Raw genomic sequence first — 20,365 nt, 5'->3', positions numbered from 1 at the left:
GGACACCAGTTTATACCATTTCACTCAGATGACTGTCCAGTTCCTTTTTGAATGTCTTTGATGTCGGAGAGCCCGCCAGCTCTCTAGGTAGCTGGTTCCACTGTAGTATTGCTCTGACAGTGAGGAAGGTTTTCCTGATGTCCAGCCTGAATATGGGTTCTCACCACTTGAATTGATTGGATGGATTGGGATTTATACTGGGGATGGTACCACTCAACACACACATATGATTTGGAGCCAGGTGGAAAGTGAAACATTGACATACACTAAATTATTGCTAAATTATTCAGAAAGTAATGTCTCAAGCAGATGGAGAAGAAATCTGAAAGGAGGTTTCTAGACTAGTCCATTAGTCTTCATGTCAGCAAATAAGAGTTAATTTAAATAAATATAGTGAATTGTGTGAGAGACTCTTTTGAAGAGAAATCCTATGATGAAGAACCTGCTATGTTAGAAGGTGAAGTGAAGGTGCTCTAAAAGCATCTGGAAGGTGTAAAACATCCTGAGTAGATAGGGTACCAATATTTCAAGCTGCAGATACAGAATTAACCCTTGCTTCTCCATTAATTCTTATCTTCTATCAAAGGTTTTTCGGAAAATGTAGCAGAAGTTGTCTATTAAGCACTTCATCTATATCCAGATACCTTCTAAGAATTTAGAAAGTAAAGAAACTTCACGTTGCAAAAGAAAGAAGTTGAAATCATGAAAGATTTTGCATGCTTTGGCTCCTTCATCAATTCACAGGGAGACTGCAGCCAAAAATTAGACGACCAAGACTTGGAAGGGCAGCAAAGAAAGAACTAGGAAAGATCATCCAATGTGAGGACATTTCACAGGCGACCAATGCCAAGATCATGCACAGCATTGCATTCTCAATCATTATGTTTGGATATGAAAGACTAAGAGTGAAGAAAGCCGATAGTAAGAAAATGGGTGCATTCAAAACATGGTGCTGGTGGAGAGCTTTGTGAAACCTTGCACTGACAGAAAGTCAAAGCAGTGGGTCCTGCATCAAATCAAGCTAGAACTTGCCCTGGAAACAAGAATGGCCAAACTGAAGCTGTTGTACTTCAGGCACATTGTGAGAAGGCAAGATTCACTGGAGAAGACAATTGTACGAGAGAAAGTTGAAGACAGATGAAGAGGAGGCAGCCCAAATATGAGATGGGTTAATTTCATAAAGGAAGCTGCAGCCTTGAGTCTACAAGAGCTGAGCAGGGCTGCCAAGGGCAAGCCCTTTTAGAAGGCTTTCGCTCATAGGGTCACTGTGAGATGGAGATGACTTGATACAACAACAGCTTTCTATACTGCCTGATATCCCTATTGCTCTGGTATATGAACTGGGTATGACGATTAAATAAATAGATCTTAGGATCCTGCTGGGTTTGTGGGAAATAACAATCATGCATATTGTGGTAGCAATGAAGCCAGTGTAGGAACAGACTTAGATTATCAGGTGTATATAGGAAGCAGTACATTTGGAATACTATGTGCTGTTATACTTGTCCATCTTGGAGAGAATATTACACAAATGGATACAGTAAATAGTGACATAAATGTGAAATAAAGGAATTGGCATCTAAAATGATGTCAGTTGAAGGCTTTTTTCTTTCTGCTTTAAGGAGAGGCCGTAGTGCTTGGTTACTCAGTTTAGAGGCAAAAGAAATGAACAGAATTTCCTTCCCAGGTCAAGTTCACAAAATAGAGTGTGGACATAGGTTTATTCCTCCCTTGGTGTCATCCAGTGAAATGGGTTTGGCAATAGCTTCAGGAAGGAGGAGTACTGTATGCACTGCATAATAAATGTTAATTAAGATTTGCAGAATACATAATTAAAGCTTGGAAATCATCACTGTCTTGTGGCTTTAAAAAGCATTAGACAAATTTGGGGACAATAAGTCTGTTACCACTGTTAAATTTTCTGAAGCAGCATTGTTTTTGAGAGAACCTGATGCTAGGGACAAGTAGATGGCCATTACTTTTGGGCCCTACTTCTGGGCTTGCTCGAGGGAAGATCTTTGGCTAAGTAGGCTGTTCTCTAATCCAACTTTCTTGATTACAATTGATGAGTAATTTGATTACTAGGTTAATAATATGTGAATTGATTTCCCATTCTGTGTGGAAGTAATACCATTTTTGCCTAGAAATGCTCCTGTCCTATTTCACTGTGATATAATATTTGGAGAAAATGCAACAGTATCTGGGACTACAGAAAAAGAAAAACACCTGAGTACAAAAGAACATTGAAATAGCTGGGCGATGCTGTCATCTTAGATAATCCTTATTATGCTAGCTGTTTATATTATCTTTTCAAGAGGGGAGGAAACTGGGAGTACATCAAATAGATAGAATGTCATAGGGAAAATAAGCTAAAAACTATTTCAGTACCATAAGCTTTGACTGATTCTCTTACTAAAGTCTCTCAAGAAAATTTAGTAGCTATTAGATAAGAGGATCATAGTATTCCTGAAGAAGTGGGGGTGGAGGGAAAAAACAAATGCCCAATTCTAACAGGGTCACTGGTTGGCTGTAAATGACTGTTATGTGTGCATCTGGTGTGTGTGTGTGTGTGTGTTTACATATTTAGTTCGTGAATGATCTGGAGACGAGGAATAACTAAAGTGGTAACGCTTGCTGTGGACTGCAAATGATTTGGGACAGTTAAATTCCCAATTCTCTTGGGACAGAAGAGGGTTGCACAGTATTTTCAACCTTGAGAGTGATGCTGGATCAGGACTGAGTGCATGCGCACAGAAGTGAATGAGGATCTCTGTGGAAGGGAGTAAGGAGCACAGATGATGGGGGGCTCAGCAGCACTGTGTCGTCTGCGCATTTTTGGGGTGGGGGCTGTGATTGTGCATGGGGAGACTTTTCCCAAACTGCATGAGTGGGCAAGAACATCGGAAGCTGCCCTATCCTAAGGGAGAGGTTCAGTCCATCCAGTCCAGTACTGTCAATACTGATTTGCAGCAGTGGCTCTCTGGGATTTTGGGAGGAGTCTCTTTAAGCCTAACTGGAGGTGCTGCATATTTAACCTGGGGCCTTCTGTGTGCAGCATCTGCTCAGCCACCAAGGCATGGTCCTTCATCATCTGGCAGATGTTCTGTTGAATGTAAGGTGATACATACTCGTGTGGGAGAACCACCACAGTGGTAGGAGAGAGAGAGGATTCAAACTTGATTGTAAATAATCAGGTGAAGGAACTTGATAGTAAAAATGTTGGAGGGCATGTGGAGAGAGACTGCCATAATGTTAGGAATTCTTTGGGAAAGGTTGGAGCCTCTGTGAATCTAGTATGTTCATATTAACCAAGTTCTGTGTGGTTCGGCAGTGTGAAAAAAGGACATAAAACAGATGAAAGTATCTAAGTTCAATTAGACTGATAACATTCCATAAAAGAGCTATTTAAGGGGGGGGGTGTCAAGGAGAGCACAAAAATTCTCCAGTTTGACTAGAAAAAGACAATCAGTTTAGTATTGTCTGGAAGCAAAAATTGGAAACCACCAGTAAAACATGAGGCAGCAGGCAAGTAAATAGCTTTGTCATGCAAAGGATATTTCAGATACAAGATGATTGCTATAGGAAGCCACAAACATAAATGGATTTTAGGAACTATTGCAGCAAGAAATGCAGGTGAGGTAATAAGGGACAGTTTATAAAAGTCTGTTGACCAGGATGGCTAGTATTCCAACCTTGTTAAGAGAAGGCATACTGCTTGATTACCAAATGCCCAGGATTCCCCAAGTGGGTGTCTTCCCCGGGGCACATTTCTGTTCACTTTCAGAAGACAGATGAGCTGGATGGAAGAGGGTGTGTGCATATGTACCTGCCCAACATGAATTCATATTCCTATATCCTTTTCAGTTTTTGAAGCGTATTATATAACCTGTGCTTGCTTGCTTTCTGCTGTTAGGTATGGAAGAACGAACAGGTGCTGTATCTTGGGGAACAAGTGGTCAGTCGAGTCCATCATATGAACCTACAAGGGTAAGAATATAATTTGGCTACAGTTGAGTGAAGGCAGATAAAGAAATATCCATTGAAAACTTTTTGAGCATTGTTGTGATCAGTTTGATGGTAATTAATAGGACTCACTTTAATCTTTCACCCAACAAGAAAACTTAATTGTACAATGCACCTGCTTCTTATAGCTCAGAGTGCCTTGAGAGGTGCTTCCAGGCAGCTTTGAACCTGTAAAAGCAGAACAAAACTTCCGTTGCATTTCCACTTAGATTCCACTCCCTGGTTAGTTCTGGAATCTTCATGTTTGGACTCTCTGCCCAAACATATTGTGCTGTACGAAATAGATGATAATAGAATCATAGAATGGTTGAATTTGAAGAGGCGAAGAAGGCCATTGGGTCCAACTTCCTGCCCTTAATTTTGAAATATATTCAAAATTATATAGCAGAGATAGTGAAATATTAGAGCAGGACATGGATCCCTTTTTCCCCTTGGGTTAATCTTCTTTATCGTCATATGCTACAAAAACAGTTCTTAATGGAACTTCAGATTGAGGAAATTACAAATGGAATATTTAATAAGAAAATTGGGAAATCACCATGTCTGGATGGTTGCTACAAAACATTTTCCATCTTTCTGGTTTCAATGCTTTATCATTTTTATTATTCTATTTTTGAATTGGGATTTTTAATTAGCTCACAAGAATGCCTATATTACCGTAATTTCTAACCCAGATAGTGACCATTACTTTCTGTGCTTAATTATCTCTCTATTTCATTGATCAATGTTGACATCAAAATACTAACTGCAGTCTTGGCTTGCAGACTTCAGTGTGTTATTACTATGTTAGTCCCACCAGATCAGGTAAGATTAATTAAAAATAGGCAGAGGCTGAGTGCACAGCACTTGTAACACCTTCTGTACCCACAAAGGACAGCAAGTGCACTGATGCTCTCTCTTCTTCCCTGGGAAGAGCATTCTGGGAGCCTTTTTGGCTGAGAAGCGAGATAGAAATACTTAAAATACATAAATAAGAAGTGTTGCTGTTATTTAAATACTATAGAATTCTATTCAGTGAGGAGTTCATTTTTCGTTTCAGAAAGATTGGCATTTAGAAGTTAGCTATCATAGAACCGTAGAGTTGGAAGGGGCTTTTAAGGCCACTTAGTCGAACCCTGCCCAGATCAGGACTCCAAAGTTCAGGCATCCCTGACTGAGGGCTGTGTAGCTGCCTGGAATGCCTCTAGTGTGGGAGAGCCCGTGACCTCCCTAGGTTTCATCGCCATGCTGCTCTAACAGTCAGGAAGATTTTCCTAATGTCCAGCAAGAATCTGGCTTCCTGTAACTTAAGCCTGCTATTCCATGTCCTGCACTTTAGGATGATTGAGAAGAGACCTCCTCTGTGTGATAGCCTTCCACGTCTTTGAAAAGTGCTTATCATATCTCCACTCAGTGAAGGTGATGACCCACTTTCAGTTCCATGCATTGGCATTGCTATTTATTTATTTAGAAAATTTCTAGGCCGCCCCATTCGCTGAAGCCTCGGGGCGGCTTACAAATAATTAAATTAAAATACATAAATAACAATATAAAATACACGTAACTGTATAAAATAAGTCACCCTGGCCAAAAAACTTTAAAATAAAAATAACATTAACAATTAAAATGACGCTTGAATAAAAAGGTCTTCGCCTGGCACCGAAAAACAAATAACAACGGTGCCAGGCAGACCTCTCTGGGGAGCACATTCCATAGATTGGGTGCCACTGCAGAGAAAGCCCTCCTCCGAGTACCTGTCCTCCTAATTTCCTTCACAGAAGGTTCCCGGAGAAGGGCCTCTCCCGCTGATCTCGGGGTGGGCGGGCATATATGGATGTAAGCGCTCCTTCAGGTAGCCAGGACCCAAGCCGTTTAGGGCTTTATAGGTCATCACCAACACCTTGAATTGGGCCCGGACTTCAATGGGAAGCCAGTGAAGCTGACGGAGGACTGGAGTCATGTGAGCATAATGCCCAGTCCCCATCAACAGCCTGGCAGCTCTATTCTGAACCAATTGAAGTATCCGGACCGTCTTCAAGGGTAGCCCCACGTAGAGCGCGTTGCAGAAGTCAAGTTGGGAAGTCACCAACGCATGTGTCACTGTCGCCAGGCAGTTGTACTTCAGGTAGGGGCGCAGCTGATGGATCAGCCGAAGCTGAAAGAAAGCACTCCTCGCCACCGCTGTCACCTGAGCTTCCAGTGAAAGCTCTGGGTCGAGGAGCACTCCCAAGCTGTGGACCTTGTCCCTAAGAGGGAGTGCAACCCCATTCAGGACTAGGTTCAGTTCACCCTCACCGAAGCTTGATCCGCCGACCAACAGGACCTCCATCTTGTCTGGATTGAGCTTCAGTTTGTTGGCCCTCATCCAGCCCATTACCTCGGCCAGGCACCGGTTCAGCACAGCCACTGCCTCATCTGGATTGGTGGAAAATGAGAGGTAGAGCTGGGTATCATCAGCATACTGATGATTCCACAGCCCACACCTCCTGATGACCTCTCCCAGCGGTTTCATGTAGATGTTGAACAGCAAAGGGGACAAAATGGACCCCTGCGGTACTCCATGGCATAGCTGCCATGGCGCAGAGCCATAGTCCCCCAGCACCACCTTCTGGAAACAGTCATTGAGATAAGAGTGGAACCACTGCAGAGCAGTGCCTCCGACCCCCACTCTCGCTAGCCTATCCAGAAGGATACCATGGTCGATGGTATCGAAAGCCGCTGAGAGGTCCAGAAGAACCAACAGGAACACACTCCCCCTGTCCTTCTCCCTGCACAGGTCATCATACAGGGCGACCAAAGCAGATTCAGTACCAAACCCGGGTCTGAAGCCGGACTGAAATGGGTCCAGATAATCAGTTTCATCCAAGAGTGCTTGGAGTTGTCCTGCCGCCACCCACTCCAACACCTTGCCCAGAAACGGGATGTTGGCCACTGGTCTATAATTAGTGGCCATCTCTGGATCCAGTGATGCTTTCTTCAGGACCGGTCGGACTACCGCCTCTTTTAAAGAGGCGGGTACCTGACCCTCCCTCAGAGAAGCGTTAACCACTTCCAAGATCCAGATCCCAATCCTGTGCTTGGCATTATTTATTAACCAAGACGGGCAAGGGTCCAATAGGCAAGTGGTGGGAGGTACTTGTCCAAGCACCTTGTCCACATCATCAGGCCGCAATAACTGAAATTCATCCATTAATTTTGGACCAGGTGGAGGCATTGGTATCTCCCCAGAAACCTCTGAGTCACTAATAGAGTCTAGCTCGTGATGAATCTGAGCAATTTTCTCCCTGAAATGCTTGGCAAAGTTGTCACAGCGGGCCTTCGAGGGTGAAACCAGATCTTTCTTGGGGCCAGGATAAACCAGGCCATGCACCACTTGAAAGAGCTCCGCCGGACAGCATTTTGAGGAGGCAATGGAAATGGAGAAGAATTTCTTTTTCGCCGCCCTCACCACCACAGCATAGGCCCGATAATGGGCTCTTAAGTGTGTTCGGTCAGATTCATCCCATCTCCTCCATCTACGCTCTAGCCGTCTCCCAGCCTGCTTCATCGCCCGCAATTCAGGTGTATACCAAGGGGAAGAGTGGGCTCTGCCCGGCGGGAGAGGACGCTTAGGAGCAATCGTGTCAACAGCCCTGGTCATCTCCCCGTTCCACAGTTCGACCAGGGCCTCGACAGGAGCACCAGTCTTGTCAACCAGAAACTCCCCCAGGGCCTTCAGGAATCCATCCGGATCCATCCGGCTCCGAGGGTGGACTCACACAATCGGGTCCGCACCCTTACAGAGGGAGAGGCCGCTCTCGAGCACAGATCTCACCAGGAAGTGATCTGACCATTATAGGGGTGTGAGGCATAAATTCTTCACCCTCAGACCACCCTCTTCCTGCCCCGTTGAGAAAACCAGGTCCAGGGTGTGTCCCCGTTCATGGGTGGGGCTGGTGACATGTTGAGACAGCCCCATGGCCGTCATGGAGGCCATGAAGTCCTGAGCCGCCCCGGTCAGACCAGTCTCGGCATGGAGATTGAAGTCCCCCAGGACCAGCATCCTGGGGGTCCTCAACACCAGGTCCGAGACGATCTCCGTCAGCTCAGGCAGGGAGACTGTTGGGCAGAAGGGTGCACGGTACACCAACAGAATCCCCAATCTGTCTCAGTCGCCCAACACCAAGTAGAGACACTCCAGCCCTGGCCTCGAAGGGACCGGAAGTCCCGTGAGGGAGATGGAGGCTCGGTAAACCAAAGCGACCCCCCCTCCCCTCCCCTCCAGGCATGGACGGTGCTGAACCAAATACCTGAGCGGGCACATTTGAGAGAGGGAGACATCCCCCCCCTCCCGCCCAGGTCTCCGTTATGCCAGCCTGGTCGGCCCCCTCATCCACAATCAAGTCATGGATGAGGGAAGATTTATTGTGGACCAACCTGGCATTAAGCAGCAGCACCGTCAGGCCCGAGGGGCGGTTGACAAGATTACCTGGCACCCTCCGGCTGGGGGCAGAACCAGAAGGAGGGATGGGTGTCAGCCATCTGTCCCTCCTTCTTCTACGCGGACACATTAAGCCCCCACCGCTGTAACGTCCATTGCCCATGACCACGCCAATGGCAGTGCTCCTGCACTCCCCAGGAAACTCAAGCGTCGGCATGGCCAGGGACGACTCCATAAAACAGATTAAAATACAATAAAAACTTTAAAACAATAAAAAAAACTCCCCCTTTTGCTATCTCCTGTGCTGGGAGAGGAAGTAGCCTTGATGCTGTCGAAGGGCATGTTCCAGCCCATTTTTTCATCCAGTCTCCACTTTGGATTCTATTCTTGCTACTCTGTGGTATTGCAAGAGGATGGCAGCCTCTTTCCCCTACTGGATGTGGACTTCTTCATCCCCCATACAAGTTCTGCATGCAGAATCTTCTGCCCAAGGGGCCCATCTAGTCCATCACCATGTTCACACAGAGGCCAATCAGCTGCCCGTTGTGAGCTCATAAGTGGGAAGAAAGTGCAGCAGAACTAAGCTTGCACACATGCACTTGTGCTGCCCAGCAGCTGGTATACAGAGGCACACTGCTTGTGTTAACATAGACCCAGCATGACCAGCCATGTGAAAAGCTTTGCAGGGTGTTCCCTGTGGCATTTCGAATCTTGTACTGTTCTGCATAAAGTGTGTCCAGGCCTGCTCAGGGTCTGTTACCACCACTACAGGATTAGAGCGAGGGATTTTGTTTAAGAAGTCCGCAAGAGAGGTATATTCGGCACAGTTCTGATTTGCAACCAAACATTTTACTGGATGTTCAAACCTCCTGATGGAATGAGTTTGCTGTGTAGAAAACAGAGTTACTGAGAAAACTGCTCCTTGAGCGGCTCCATTCTGCTTGTGTGTCATGCCCCCTTGCTTCATCACAGAAATCTGTACAAGGTCCAGCTGGAAGTATGTGCTATAGACTCCTGCACTGATCAGAGGGAGAGATGATAATCACTTCACCTTGTTGTAAGCCACCAAAGCACATGATCAAAAGGAGGGGAGTTAACAGCCCTTGCTTCTGGAACTTTCTAGAAGAAGCCTCCAGTTGTCCGTATCCTTCAAACTAGTACTCTTAACAGTGAGGTTGATAATAAATGGGTATACAAAAAAAAAATCTTGAAAAAGAGCCAGGTAGCAACTTTGCTTTATTAAACATTAACAGCTTTAAGTAGTGTGCACTTTTTTTAAAGAACACTTTGAGCAGAAAATAATTTTAATTATTTGCTAACTAATCTAAATGTTCTTCACTTATAGGAAAATGGCAGTCTCCTTGGAAAAAGTTCAGATCTTTCTACAGCTCTTGAAAAGCTGAAACATGAGGAGGTGGGATTTGTTGCTTTTGTATGATTGCTTGCTTGCTTGTGCTTTAACCCCCCTCCCCGAAATGACATAAGAGACTTTCGTACCTGTCGTGGGCTCAAAGAGGGTAGGGTGGGTTATCATGAAGTTCCAGTAAGAGAAAGAATCCTGCAGCACGTAGACCCTCTGCTTCCACATGTGCCCCTTTACAGTAGCAGCATCAGTCTCACTGCGACAAGGTAAACTGCTCTGCTAACCATGGATGCCACAGGGAGGGGGAAGCTTCTGGCAGTGCAACTGTATCTCCTCCCTCCTTTGACTTCATCCCGCTGGTCTCAGAAAGATTTCCCACCTTCCCTGTTCTAGTCTTACTTTTGTTCTAACACCAGGGCAGCAGTAGATTTAGCAGCAGTGGATCACATGCATATTCTGTTTATTTTGTTTCATACCACTTCAGTTCTATATTACCCACCACCCAAAGGTCTGGCAGGTAGGATAACAGAAGTTATCCTACAGGAGTGCCTACTTCACATAGACCGACTGAAATCAATGGGATGTGTTGGGCATGGATATTTGGAATTCTATTCATTTTGATGCATTTACTTAAAGATTTATGTTGAACGTTACCCTGTATTTCCAGATTCCATACAGCCAGTGAAAGGAGTAGGTGGCTTCGAAAGCGTGGATGGGCTTGAAACTTGTTACATTTAGGGAAGAAGAGAGCTGTTTTAATCCCTGGTGCATCCCGGGCACCATTAAGTTAATTACCCAACTGAGTGTGGCTTACTGTGTTAGCTGAACACAAATAGCATGGCTTGTTTGAGAAAGGAAACTTGGAAATAACCCAGTACCAGGCCATGTGTCAGTTGAGGGTTATTAGCCCCTCAGACAAAGCATGCCACCTGAGTTTAGATGACACAAAGAACATTCCTGGGTGGATAAATAGGGAAACAGTGGCCAGCATGTGCTAGGGATTAAAAAAGGGACACCATGGCGCAAATCTGGTCTTTGGCAATTCAGGACTTCCTAGCTTCATGGCTTTACTGGCTGCGCTTGAAGGTGTGAGCTGTGGCTGATGGGAAAAAGCCGTGCATGCTTGCAGAAGGGATATGGGAATGCTGCCTGGTGGGAAGGCAGTCCAAGCATTCTTTGTGAGCCGCCCCGAGGCTTTGTTGCGATGGGAGCAGCATAGAAATGTTTTAAATAAATAAATAAATAAATAAATAAATAAAGCACAGCGTTGCAGGTGCAGCTGAAGGCTGTGTGTCCTTTATCGGTAGATACTTGAATGGTTTGGCCGCTTTCTTCCAAGTGCCCCTCCTTTTAGTGGTTGTCCTAGTGCCTGCCCGTTACTGAGGTTGTGCTGCCATTGAAGTCCATGTTGCCCTCTAATTTCTCTTCCCTTCATTCCTCATTATGAATGTTTTAATTCCCAGCCATATTGAACAGTTTTCTGTGAGCTTTAAGTCCCCTAAGACCCTGAGGAGAGACCTGCACAGGCTTTGTGTTCACACAGAGGCTAGCCTGCTGCTAACACTACTTCATTTACAAGCCGTTGCTTTAATTTAGCTATCTTCATAACTCTAGAATATTGGTGAGGAGCCTATAGACAAGTAGGAGTGCCTCATTTTAATATTATATTTCAAGGCTATTTGAGCATGAAATGGAAAGCATTCTGAGCAGTAACCAGGTTTTGCCGATTGTTTTTAATCTTCTTCCTGCAAGCTTTCGGCTGTGTATAATAGCTAGGTTCGTGGCTTTGCTGCTTTGGTTTTCTACCACCTTAGCAAAGTGGAAAAGATTAGTCAATATTACTCTTGTTTCTCCTGTACTAACATATTGTCATAAACTAGGCTGACAGCATAGCAAAACAGTATTCTCGAGTAAAGCCTCAACAGAGAATGTTTCTCAGTATTTAGCAACATCCAATAGCTATATATAAATATTCACTCCTTTATGTCACTATGAATTTTAGGAGCTGGGTATTAATACTTTGAGTTTGACAACATTAATTAGATAGAAAACCAGATTGACTACTGTAAGATGTGTTTTGTGCAAGATATTTTCTTCTGCCAGTGTCTTAAAGCATTGTACTGTACTTGAACATAAAACAAACTGCATGCAGTGACCTTGGCTAGGAGCATCTCATTTCCTGGGCAGCTGCTGCTACGTGCTGGCTGTCTGACAGATGGGGCCAGGTCATAGTTACCAGAGGGCAGCCTCATGGTCATAAGCAAGTTGTAAATGTCAGTAAGATTTTTTCTCAATGTCTATCACATGTGTATCACTGATTCTCAAGTAGGTAAAGTGAGTAATCTTCTGGGGCTCCCAGAAGATAAATGCTAAGGCAGTATAGCAGAAAGTTGTGACATGCATCTATAAGCAGTTGTAGGGATTTGACAGATACTTAGCCCTTAGTTACTAGCCCTTTGGTTGAACTGACAGCACGCCTGCAAAGATAGGGAGGCCTGTTTCAGCCCCATTAACGTCCTCTTGAATGCAAGCCCACAGTCTGGAAAATGATAAATGTTCAGTGATTGATGATTTTTAGCGTCCTTAGGGATTTCGGGTGGTTTCTCATGGCTGCAGGCCTGAACAATTTTCCCTCTTGCTTGAGCTTCTCTTAGGCGTTCTTCAGTGCAGAGAGTTTGAAACAAGAAGGCTGGGTAGCATTTGTGTGTGGAGGGTGGGGTGAGGGGAGAAACCTTCAGTGATTATTTTTCAAAACTTAGGTTGATTCTCTGAACCTGAAATTTAATAAGATTGCATATGGTCTTTCTCTCTTCTGCGTTGTACCTTCCCAGATTGTGATTTTAGTGGGGGAAATGTTTTTCCCGCTTGGCAACTGAATAGATGCAAAACAAAGCAATTTGTGATGTCTTGTCCCACCCCCTCCCCCCAGTTTCATTTGCTGCTTCTCTGAGTCTGAAGTAACTTGCTAAGTAAATGCGTCTGGCTTCAGCACAGGGGCACATTAGGGTAGTAGTCCTGTGTTAGAATGCCAACTGCTACCATGTCTTCATTTTTAATGCTTTCCTACTAGAGCCAGATTAATCATAAGACGCTTTCCTTTAGAGCCAACTAAGAACAATAACTATAGATGCATAATTGCTTCATCTGTGCTTAGGTAGTTCCTTGCCTTAAAGAATAACAGGAAGGTGGACCACAGGAGCAGCCTTGCACACTCCACCCTTGCCCACTCAGAGGGAGATGCGAGCACCGAGCAGCCTGTTGCAGACCATGTTTGGTTTTATCTGACCTCCATAGGCTTGGCTTTTCCATGATCAAGGAAAGATAAAACATGGAACCTCCCTCACTCCTGCATGGAGAGGTTCTTGAGAGGTTCATTTGTGAGCAAACACATGTGCCCGAGGCTTACTTTCAGTCTTTCCCCAGGTGCAGGCCTGGAAAGAAAGTTTATAATATGAACGGAACCACAGATGTTCATTGCAGAACATTTTCGAGATTCATAATTAAGCAATAGCCTTAATATGGCGTTTAGAAACAGTGGAGTGCTTCTTCATGGTCTCGGTGCATCGCACACATGGGTGCTGTACCTGCACAGTGCCCTAGTTCAAGAAGAGTCTCCTAGCTTAGCAGTTTTTGGTGGGAGCCCCCCCCCCAAAAAAAGTTTCCACACTGGTACCATTGCTGCCTCTGCCAATAATTTCTGACACCTTTAACTGTGTGGAGAAGTGGTTAGACTGGATTCTTTAATTTCAGAGTAGGACACTTCTTGGGCTCCTGTTCCCTATTGAAAAATTTATTTGTGCCACCAAACAGTTTGGTTCCCTTTCATTTGAAGTTCAGTTCAACCCTAGTGAATAAGCATGCAGTTGTGTTTATCGGTGTACATGGAGTATGGCGGTTAAAACAAAACGTGACTGCTGTGTGTGTGTTCTGTGAGGTGTCCTGCTTCTGGAAGTATGACCCACCATATCGTTGCATTTAATTAGGAGAGTGTCTTTGAACTTAACTAGAAGGGCTTCCAATTAATCTGTTAAATACTCTGTTCTTTTCCTGTAGGGTTTTACAGACAGTCCTCATTATGGTGATCATGTGAATGATAGTCGATTAGGGCCCAATGAAGGATTGTCCCCAACACCCTTCATGAACTCAGATCTGATGGGTAAGTAGGTAATGCTTTGTGAGTAGCCCTTTGAAGCCTCTTTGGTCAGAGATACATTTTTCATCACCTCTTCTAGGCTAATAGTAGAGATGCCTGTAAGTGTAACAGCCTTGCTTTCTGAATTTGCTTTGTAGGGTAGCATTTTGTTTTGTGGATTATAACAGTGTGTATGAAGAGAGGCCAAATCATTGGCGTTTGATTTTGAAGGTTTCTTTGATGCTTTAGAATGTTTTTAAATGCATTGGAGTACTCAGTATTCAAACCTGAATGGCTTTTCCCCCTCGCCTACCAACATAGATAGATTTTTCTTCACTAGGACAAGCAATTGCAGCTATAAATGTCTGTGTCAGGCTTGCTTGCTCAGTTTTGAAAATGAAAGCATTAAGAAAATAGTTGAGAGAATGCCAGGCTGTTGCCTAGGCAGTGTTCCTTTAGACGTTGTTTTAGACAACCATATTGTGCACCCTTACCTGGGAATTGTGCTGAGATGGCAATCTAATGCAGCCCCTGAACCTAACTGGGCTTGCTTCTGAACAGTTGTGCTTGGCATTGTTCTTTTGGTGGCTTTTCCTTTGTGTGTCCCCAAAGAAGCAATTGTACTGCGTGTGTAGAATAACCTTGAAGGAAGTTGATTTAGTTTATCTGCGCAGGTTAAGAATTCCCCACAGTGTTGCTTCATCTATTAAAATTGATGTTGCATCTTTCTGTTTGGTGCATATGACCTATTTGTGCTCTTGATAATATTGTCCTTTTAAGACACTGCCATGGTAATCTAAGTAGATTACATAAATCCAAATCCTGGTGGTCTTTTGGAGATCTTTCCCCTTTGCCTTTGTTTACTGCTTTTAATCTTTTACAAACTGGGAAGTAAACAGTTGGGTTGCACAATGTATGCTTATAAACATAACTGACCAGTGAATGTTTATACCTTGCCATGAGAATGTTAGGCGGTAGAACTGTCATTTAAACAATTGTAACAATCTCTTCAAAGCCAGCATCCTGTTTGGAAATCTCCTCCTGCTCCCTGCATCTCACATGCCCAGAGTGGGAGCTGTCTGAAGGTTCACTAACATCCTTCCCTGCTGACAGGCATCAGCATATCCACTCACCAACAGGCCAGGGGCAAGAAAGACTTTGATCTTGACAAACAGGAATAATCAGGGAGGGAGGCTGCTAAATTAGGCTGCCAGAAAAACCCAGAGTTCATTTTTGGGGGAAAGTTTGTATTCTCCAATTCAAATGGCTGCAAGTGCTTCTGTTCTTGACATTCCCTTCTTTTTCTGGGACTATTATCTGATTTGTGGATAGTCGGGTGGGTGCTTGGTGCACCATTTTCAGTCTCTCTTCCATGTGGCTCGGTCTTGTCCTTTAGTTTCTTTCTCACTCCATGCACCAAGCTACTTCCGCACAGTCTCTCTTGCTTCCTCGCCAGCCCTGTCCTTCTGGAGCAGACACCCAGTCAACAGCTTCTTGCTGCTTCATTCCAATTGCAGGTAGTTTTTCCTTTTCCTTTTTGGGTAAACTAAGCAATTAAGTGAGAAAAGGCAAGGGACAGTTTCAAACTTCCCCCTTTTCATCTTTCAGTCATTTAGTTTTTGCTTTCTTCCTTCTATATGTCCGCTTTCAAGGTCTTTCTACATCTAACAGCCTTGACTTGTACTTCTCTTCCACTTTCCGTCCCCCAAAAAACACACCCAAATTTCGTGGCACTTTCAGAAACAAAGAGATTGTGAATGGGATCTTCTACAGAGAAGGGAGAAAAAGCAGGAGTGGGTTTCTTTGGAAGAGATGGAAATATTATCTCCTTGACCTATTGACTCTGGTTTTTTAAAAGCAGATGTTTGCTGTGCCATAGAGTCAGTGTTTCATTTTCTGAAAGAGATGTGTAGGAAACTTGGACTTCTGGGGAAGAGTGCCATAATTGCAACAATGCAGTTACTTCTTCTGAATTTTGTGGGAAGGTCAGGCTGCTGTTTGCTGGGTGGAAAGGGCAAAATACTATGACTTGATTCATATCCACTTTTACTGTATTCTTTCTGACTGGTATGAATATTTTTTAGCTATTGTGACTTATGGTCCCCAACCCTGTAACCTCTCCGCATGTACAAAGCGATGTCCATCCATTAATGGGGTATCTGAAAGTACTTGACCATGGCTCTCATCTATGTGCAGAAACTGTGAAATAAGCAAGTTGAAGAGTCATTGTAATGGAGAACCTTGTCCTGGTGTGGATGATGTCTTTTACATGCTGTCACAGAGAAAGGAAATGGGTCAGCCCAAGTCCTGCGCTTGATCTCAACTTCTGAGAATTGGGGTGGGAGGCAGGGTAATGATTGGGCAGGCCCCAGATAAATAGTTCTTACTGTTGTTTTTGACTTGGATATTGGCTGGTACAGAGTGGAAATGGTAGGACTTCTTTTCTCTTTAAAAAGGCATAGGATTACCCCTTTAAACTCTACTAATGTTGTGTGCTCTTGTCTGTGGCCTGTTTTACTTCAGTTAGATCAAGTTAAACCTTTACAACAAAACTGAGTTGGAGGTAAATTTTGAAAGGCAAAATATTCAATATTCAGTTTCTGTTGAAAGGCTGTGGCAGTTGAATGTCTATGTCTTTGACAGTTTGCTTGTATTTAACTTATTCTTTAACTTTTGGCTGTTTTCTTGAATTCCTTCTTTCATGCATTTAGCCTCTGAATAAGGGCTGTGCGGTTCTTTAGATTCAGTTGTGACGTGCTCACCACAGATTGCCATTAGTTTTCGTGGAACTAACAGCAATTTTAGCTGTTGTTCTTAAAGTATCTTTGTTGTTGGGTTTAAATGAAACATCATATTTTTGAGATGTGTTAGCAGGTTTTATTTTGTTTAAGAATAATTTAGATAAAAGTAAGTTTAGATGAAGGTTCCAGTGCTGAATACAGTTCATTTATTTATTCATCTAGTTATTTATCAGATTTATATCCTGCTTTTTTCTTATAACAAATGCAAATGTCTTATATCATTTTGCTCCTCCTTCTTTCTTATCGCCACAACAACAACCTGGTGAGGTGGGTTGGGTTGAGACTGGTCCAAAGTCACCCAGTTGGCTCCATGACTGAATGGGGACTAGAACCCATATTCCCTGAATCCCATTCTCTTGACTAGTACAGCACACTGGCTCTCTTCTTTAGAGTGGAAGAGGGTAAAAAGGTGTCTTCACTGACATTGACGTGCACAGTTCAATGCATCGAGTAGGTTCTGCTTTGGAAGTGTCCTTGTGTGATCTGGAAATTCTTCTCCAGGGAAGTGCATGTTACTCTGTTGTTATGATCATGGCCACAAACTTGTTAGCTGGTAGATGAAAATTTTCTTTAGGATGTTTTTTATATCAGAGTTTTGCAACTGTTTAATTGTAGTCATTTGTATTTGATTAAGATTGGGCTTTTTATCTGTGTGACTACTTAGATTCACACTTCTGTATTAGAACTTTATTAGAAAGTTGGTAAGCATTATAATAAAGAGATGTCTGGCTTTAGGGGCTAAATGCATTTCTTGTACCAGGACCTTGCTTTTTTGCTTGCTTGTTTTGCGTGACTTCCTATTGAAGCAGAGCAATAAGCGTTTCACTGTTCTGAAAATTGTATTATATTAAAACTGAGACAATGCTATACTTCATAATTTCTGACATGGCATATATGCAACATTAAAAACAGAGAATTATGTGTCAACAGGATGCTGTTTTTCTATATTATGTTCATCCATAAGCATGGTTGCCTGAAAAGATAACCGGTTATTAATTGCCACTGTCTTGAGTGATGAAGCTCTTAAACACTTTAATGATCTTGTACATTGCAAGAGCAAGAAATTTTGTCTAACAAGAGCTGATAATGATTCAATAATGAACAATTTTCTGTAGAAAGATGCATTTTAATATCCATTTAGACATTTGGAAGTGTTTTTGTCAGAGGAAGTAGGGCTATTATGTTGAAGTGATTTGTGTTCCTTCCTAATTCCAGAATTGTCCTGTTGATGTTGTCAGTGGAAAGAAGTGGACTATTCTTGCCTCTCGAGGAACACTGCTGAGGAGTTTGGGTACCAGAATTTCCCGTTTGTGTTAGGTCATGGGTGGGCAAGTCCCAGGCATTGGAGGACACCCCACAGGGTGCCATATCCCTTTCCATTGCCACCTCTTGACAGCTGACAAGAAAGAAGTCCTACTTTAAGAGGAAGCATTGGCAGTTTACCAACACCTTCTAGCCAGGAGGAGAGTTTGTCAGTTCAGTGCCATGCTGCTGATGCTTGGTGGGAAGCTGCTGAGTGTTTCTTGTAATGCAGGCCTTTTGCTCCCTCTGGAAGAGTGTGGCAAGGCTGTGAAGGGGGTGGGGGGGTGAGCTGCATATTACCCCTAACACCTGCATGCAGTGAACTTGGAAGCAAACTGAAATCTGATCAGTGTAATGCTGACATATCTAGATGTCTTCTTTGTGATCCCTGTGATTCACACATGGGTTATAAACCTATACAGAAAAGACATTCAGATAATTCTTAAGCTAAACTAAATTTTAAGTGGGAATACTGCCCACCTCCTCTGTACACACTCCATGTGTGGCTTCTGCTTACCTCCCAGCTCCTTTTCATTTGCCTGACTAGCAGCATTTGGAACATTCTCTTGCCTAATGACACTATCTCAGATTCTAATGTCCCCCTCCTGGGATGCTGAATAGAGTTCTCCTTTCTTCCTTCCGCTTTATCCTCTTGCTTCTGCTTGCATAGTCTCTAAGACTGCCTCCGAAAACAGTGACCAGTGGACATTTCAGCTGCCTTCTTAAGTCTGAGCCTGCTGCTTAGCCGTTACTGAGCTTTCCTCAAGGCTACTAATGGGCCCTGCTTTGGGAACAAGCCTTCAGTGCAGCAGCACTCAGCTGGCATCCGCATGCTGCCTTGGTGTTCCTCTGCACTAAGCTGCCCCTGCATCTTCACAGCTTCTTCCAATGCACACAATCATAGGCGGAGCTTTAGAACAGTCCTCCCTGCTATTGGGGGTACCAGCCCTGCAGTAATGACTGCTTCAGCTATTGTCTTGGGCCAGCAACTCAAGGACTGTTCCTCAGTGTTGTGGCTGAGACCCAAGAGATCAGGTCAGCCCAACCCATAAACAAATGTCTTCCTAATCCCCATGTTCCATGTCTGGAAAAGAAAAAAGTGGCTCACATGGTAGTGATGATATTAAACTCCACCAGTTCCTCAACAGCCACCTTTGGTTTAGGTCGGGGTCTCAGACTCACGGCCCGCAGGCCAATTGCCGGGACGGGCGGGGCACGGGGGAGAGGCCCTGCGGCCTTCAAAGCGCCAGTGGTGCCTGGGCCGGCGGCGGGATGAGTGGCCCACCACCACCGCGGTGGTGGAATACTTGATGCGGCCCAGCCTCACCCAGACTCTACTTCCAGCGGCCCCCAGGGAAGTTGAGTTTGAGACCCCTGGTTTAGGTGATATCTCACATTCTTGTGTGATTATCATCTTGATGTTTTTCCTATTTCACCATGACCTAAAAGGATGGTTCTCTTTTCCATACTCAACTTCTGGGGCATCAGTTACTAGATGAAGCCCCATTTGCCTTGATCCATACTTCTTACATTCCATTTCCCAATTGTATATGTTGTGCAGCATCAGACTTTCCTTTCACCTTTGTGCCTGTCAGCCACTAGATTGCCTTTCAGCTTTGATCTAGTTGCATCATTGGAGACAGCGCCATTTCTACTTGTCTTTTGCTCTGTCCCAGTAGATTGTGTAGTGCCTTCCAGTCTGGGGATCCTATCTTCTGGCACCATCTCTCGTTTCCTCTTGGATTGTTTCATTATAGGGCTTTCAAGGTAAGAAAATTCAGAAATGGTTTACCCTCGCTACATTCTGTGCAGTGGTAACCAGAGGTACCTTGAGCATCACTACTGTTGTCTGTGAAAGATCCCCCACCATTGTCGCCTTCAATTGTCGCTGCTGTCAGGTAGCTGCCCTTCAGGCATTTTTCTGGCTCCATCACCCCTGGAGATCTCTATTTTCTTCTGCTAGTGCTCATCAATCACCCCTATATGTGAATCACAGGGACAGTAAAGAAGTTCAGTTGTTCACCTTTAACTGTCATACTTCACATAATATCATGTGAACTCCTACAACATGTCCTCCTCCTTTCTCTGATATCTTGCTTTCAGTTTATTCATGCACTGGGGTGGACCAGTAAATGAGCAAGAAGTTCCAAGCCATGTCCTGGAGTATCTGCAGTGGGGATGGTGCCCATCCTGCCTAGAGCTCTGCTTAGGTCTAAAATGTTCCCAGTAACTGTACTGTGCAGGCACCAAACCCAAATGTGTGAGTTCACACATGATCACTTGAAGAGCTAGTTTCAGGTAAGCAACCTGCCCTTGCCATGATGTGTGAGCATTGCCATAGATGT

The 20,365-nt window shown here is 44.1% G+C and overlaps 1 protein-coding gene across 5 annotated transcripts in view; it reads left to right on the top strand.

Annotated features, from left to right (window-relative positions):
• TCF12 (transcription factor 12) overlaps positions 1–20,365 on the top strand; it is a 127,357-nt gene that overhangs the window by 24,153 nt on the left and 82,839 nt on the right. For 4 of the 5 annotated variants that reach the window (XM_044439009.1, XM_044439008.1, XM_044439007.1 and 1 more), the window contains exons 3-5: positions 3,914–3,987; positions 9,768–9,836; positions 13,839–13,941. The exons of the other annotated variant lie outside the window; for it this stretch is intronic. In XM_044439009.1, coding sequence (XP_044294944.1) covers positions 3,914–3,987; positions 9,768–9,836; positions 13,839–13,941 — 246 coding nt within the window. The remainder of the gene's footprint in view (positions 1–3,913; positions 3,988–9,767; positions 9,837–13,838; positions 13,942–20,365) is intronic. 5 annotated transcript variants of the gene reach the window in all.

This window comes from Varanus komodoensis, unplaced genomic scaffold (genome assembly GCF_004798865.1).
Source record: "Varanus komodoensis strain SLA01 unplaced genomic scaffold, ASM479886v1 scaffold33, whole genome shotgun sequence".
NCBI classification, from domain to species: domain Eukaryota; kingdom Metazoa; phylum Chordata; class Lepidosauria; order Squamata; family Varanidae; genus Varanus; species Varanus komodoensis.
Note: the sequence above shows the minus strand (reverse complement) of the source record. Positions and strands in the feature narration are given on the sequence as shown.